This window comes from Sinocyclocheilus rhinocerous, unplaced genomic scaffold, assembly GCF_001515625.1.
Source record: "Sinocyclocheilus rhinocerous isolate Xijiao unplaced genomic scaffold, SAMN03320098_v1.1 scaffold2047, whole genome shotgun sequence".
Lineage (NCBI taxonomy): Eukaryota > Metazoa > Chordata > Actinopteri > Cypriniformes > Cyprinidae > Sinocyclocheilus > Sinocyclocheilus rhinocerous.
In genome coordinates, this window is record NW_015654553.1 from 119,135 (window position 1) to 123,908 (window position 4,774).

A 4,774-nucleotide genomic window follows, 5' to 3' on the forward strand; every position below is an offset into this window, starting at 1 on the left:
CTTCAGTGGACATGTATTTCACTCAATCTTAACACTCTTGAGCTGCTGTGAGAGATTCTGTAGAGACGAGCTGAGCAACACTCCCCATTAAAGACCAGGGCATTTAAGGAGGTCGTCCTCCAGGAGTTAAACAGCACAGATGTGAAAATTTGTCATGAACTTGTACACTCAGTGCCAAGAAGGGTCAGAGCAGTATACTTTAAGTTCTGGAGGACATACTAAGTACTAGAATAGTATACATTTTCTGAATTAAATCTAGGGTGTACTCATTTCTGCAATCCTTCATTTTTTGATTTTAAACCACATTTGACACTTTGTATGCTCTATTTCTCAGTGTGAGGAAAAGCTAGTATATTTTAGTATTAAGTACAGTAAATTTAGTCACAGTTCGATGAAGGCGTGTGCAATATATATCGTCTGCGATAATATCGTAATTGTTGTTTTAACGATGTGCAATTTGACATTATCGAGTATTTTGCAAAAACCAAACAAAACACCTATGGAGTGCACGCATACATTACGTGATGAAGTCTAGTGGGTTAAACAGTGCACGTGTTTTTTCTTCAAAAATAAGCATGATTACAAATGTGATACTGATTTTATACAACAGTTCAATTAACAATAAGTTAATATTAAGAGACTTATGTTTTAGACACCATATTGCCTGTTTTTTTGCTCTATTTCGCCAACCAAAAATAATTCCAAACAGCCACAACAGAACAGTTTTGCGTCTCTGAGCAACATGACGGGGTTTCGTTCCTGAATGAATCAACCGTTTAAATGATTCGGTTCAGCCGCAATGACTCACTTATTAACAGTGACTTGCTGCCACCTACTGGCAGTTTTAATTTTACATTTAAAGTATCTTTTCATTTTTTAAATAATTTCAAACATCAGTATTCAATGTTTTATGTTTAAAATATCAAAACATTATGCATTTGTAACTTCAAGTTAAAGCACTCTATGTCCCTCTGAGCTGAATTAAATAGCGTAAATACATCTAAATGCCACTTCAGATGCAACTTCTGCAAAGATTCATTTTGTTGATACTGGTTTCATTTGTTTGGTAACAGCCTAAATGTCTTATTATTCCAATTGACTGATTAAATGTAACAATTTGACTCAAAAGACGCACACTTTTAGAAAAAAATGGCTTTATTAAAGGTAAAAATGCCTATAAAAGGTAAAAATCAATTTAAACATATTTGAAAAGATTAATTTCTGTTCACTGATGTGAACTGACCACACAGAATGAAGAATATCAAAAACTGCAGCTGTCCATGGTAGTCAGATATCAGCACAATAACACACTCGGCAAAATATCGTCTAATTATCGTTATCGAGAATATCCCAAAAATATTGAGAGATTTTTTTTTTTTCAAAATCGCACACCCCTAGATGAAACTTTAAAATATTTTTCTATGTTACCTGTAAACCCCCTTTGGATTCGTCACTGTTAACACAACTTTCCTAATATCAACCATAAATGACTGACAGGCCGAGGGTGTTTCTTAATTTTCTTGCTTTTTTTATTTATAGAGTCCAGGGCTGTCACATACACATGTCATCTGTCTCAGTGATATCTGTCAGGCAGTGGAGGCATTTTAAGCATGGAATCCCCAAAAAAATGAACAAACAAACCTGCATGGAGCAGCGGAAGAGCAGAGCTCTGTGAATGACAGCTGCTCCAAATGTGTGGAGCTTCAGATTCTCAATGGGTCTGTGCAGTACTAACAAATTACCTCTTCCTCTGTCTCTCCTCCAGAAGAGAGGATGCTATGCAGCACACAGAAAGGAAGATTATCAGAACATGATCATCCGTATTTATAAGAATGAAAGTGTTTAAGAGAAGACTTGTCGTTTCCTTTAGAAATTTTTTTGGAGATATGTTTCTGCACTTCAAAAGCATTTTGTGGGCCATTGTTTGAAACAGGTGCATTGGAGAGGAGGTTTTTAAAGCAAGATTCTTTCGAAGAATGCCTTGAAGTGTTAATACATCGGGCTGAATTGTGCCATATCTAGTCAATTTAATATTTAAGCATTACGGTATGAGTGCCTGCAGCCGCTTCAGCTGTGACTTCACAATGCAGCATGGCCTGTATAGAAGTGGTTGCTTTTATAAAGCGTTACTAATAAAATATATTAATGACCCACATATTCATGGTTTATTTCTTAAACCAATTCATTTAAAATTGGCGTCCTTCCGCTATAACAGGGACCTTTGACCTAAAATATATTCTCTGCGATTTAAGTTAGTATTTCAGTAATTTCAGTAAGTTCTCTGATGTTGTTTTATGGTCACATGACATGCAGACAAATCACATATTTAATATTTTTTTAGTAAATGTTGTATTTTGGTTGTTGTTATTGTAAAATTATTCATTTATTCTAATGTTATATTTTTATGATTTAAACTATTATTAATTAATTATTAATTTAATTAATTATTAATAATGATCCCAGTTTTGGAAACCTTGTGGTATAAGATATAATCAGTGATTTGCTGAACCAGTTGTTCACATCAGAGTTATGCGTTGAAGAGTTGAATTATACAACTATATTGTATAATTATAGATGTAAAATTATATTGACCAATGAGAATTCAGGACTGGAATTATCCATTTTTATAAATAGTAACTCATACTAGGATTATACTAAGGTAAAAACATTGGCCCTTTTACAGTTTAGTTGGACACTGCTAGTCTTGCTCAAGTCTTGATACTACATCAGTATTTCTTAACTAGAGGTCCGGGGCCCACTTGGGGGTCTCAGCAAATTTCCAATAGGGCCACAGGATGACTAAAAAGTAATTAAATTAACAAATGTATATAGTAAAATAATCTAAATTAAAATCAGTAACTAACAAAAAATTTATAACTGTTTTATTGAAGAATGTACAGTTCTTTAAACTTCTGGAATCACAGAATTAATTGTGATTCATGAATCACAATTGGACAGTGGGGGGGTCTGTTGAGAATGGCTGCACTTTGTTGAGAATGCTTTTGGGAAACTGAAATGTATACTTATTAAAAAAAAGTATATATATATATATATATACCTTATTTTAATAATACATTATTTTAATAAAAGTGGTTTTGTAGAATAACTTCATAATTATCGATTATATAGTTTTTGGAGAGCTCATAAAAGCATGAAATGGACCGTTCTCCATATGCTGCCTTTGACATCCCAGCTCAGCATAGATGCAAGTGAAGCAACATGGTTTGTTCTTGTGGCGTCGTCAGCTAATCAGGGCATGCCATTTTCCTGTGGCTCTAGATTCATTAATCACATGGCATTTACGGCTCAGGTGATTGGCTCAAAATAACCTTGTGGCAGAATTGTTGGGCCATAAGCAAAGATGTAGATTACATATAACATACTTCCAGGGGCCCTGTGCCCAACTGCCTGAGATGAATGTGAATGCTAATGGATAATGGATGAGAAATGACATGGTTACGCTCTGTAAGATGGTTCCCAACTCTGGTTAACAGGGATGAGAGATTTGCACTCGCTTATACATGAGCGCAATGCAAGAAAATCTATCAAATCATTCCAATAAATTTAATGCCTGTTACTTTGTTCTCCCTGATCACACCCAATTTTCTGCTACTTTAATCATTCCAGCAGAGAGCAATGTGTAGATTGAGATACTCTTGGAGTCTGTCTTGAATCCGAATGACATTCACGTATATTGTCTCTCTGCAAATTCACCTCAAGCTTCCTATTTCCTTACCCCTCATCCATCCATCTCTGGGGTATAATCTGTCAAGATCACTCGAATTAAATTAAATCTGTTGTGCCGTATCAGATGGGCGTTCCCTGCTCCTCTCCGCATGCTTGGTGGAATCTACAGAAGCACGACTGCTGGAACGGGACGTCCTGGCATCGCGGGTTCGAGAGGTGGAGGAAGAGAACCGGCAGATCCGCCTCCAGCTGAGCCAATCGCAGGGCCTGGCTGCCCAGCCTGTCGAGGGTAACTATGGCAACCAGCAGTGGGTGGCATCAGCAGACACTGGTCCAGAAGATGCGGAGAACACAGCCGAGGAACGGGCCAATCACAGCGAGTGTTCTCGCTCACCCACCGCAGAGAAGTGTGAGGTTAGATGACATATTGACAAGCAAAACATTTCACACAGACAAGTTTGATAGGTTGAAATGATAAAACAATACAGGATAATATATTTGGTTAAAGCTAAATAATGGCTCTGAAAAGTAAAGTTAGTTCTGTGGAAAGTACTGGCATCATCATGTTGGCAGATGCCACTGTAGTTTGATATTTTGTATTTATTGAATCTATATTCAAATAATTCTGTGGCGTATGTGTACGATTCTTTTCTGGAAGACCGCTGCATGTTAGATGATGTTTAAAGTCTACACAATAAATCTTAAGAGTACTTTAACAAAGCTAATGTTCTTCAGTCCAATCTGAAACGTTGGCCTTTCTCTCCACACACAGTTGATTCATGTGGCGTGTGTGTGTGCGGGTCACAACGCCAGTCGGGACGTGGTTACTCTGGTGAAATCCATCCTGTTTCACAGGTAAGAACCAAGGGCAGGAAAATTAATAGTGAATAAATAGCAGTATAATAGTATACTGACACCAATATATAGAGCTGCATTGTGCATGCAATCTTATGTATGCAAAGTGTATGAGAATAAATATTGGGATTTAGCTATTCTCCAGTAGATTTTATAATTTTTTTTAATATGTATTGCGTTTGACCTGAAATCAAATTCCACAATAAAAAATAAAAAATTTCAAATTCAAAAA

General features: G+C 36.3%; 1 protein-coding gene across 1 annotated transcript in view; it reads left to right on the top strand.

Annotated features, from left to right (window-relative positions):
• Positions 1-3,798: 3,798 nt before the first annotated feature.
• LOC107717636 (glycosyltransferase-like protein LARGE2) overlaps positions 3,799-4,774 on the top strand; it is a gene marked incomplete at its 5' end in the record, with an annotated part of 12,814 nt that continues 11,838 nt past the window's right edge. The window contains 2 exons of the mRNA XM_016524448.1: positions 3,799-4,101; positions 4,460-4,542. Of these exons, the coding sequence (XP_016379934.1) occupies positions 3,799-4,101; positions 4,460-4,542 (386 nt within the window). The remainder of the gene's footprint in view (positions 4,102-4,459; positions 4,543-4,774) is intronic.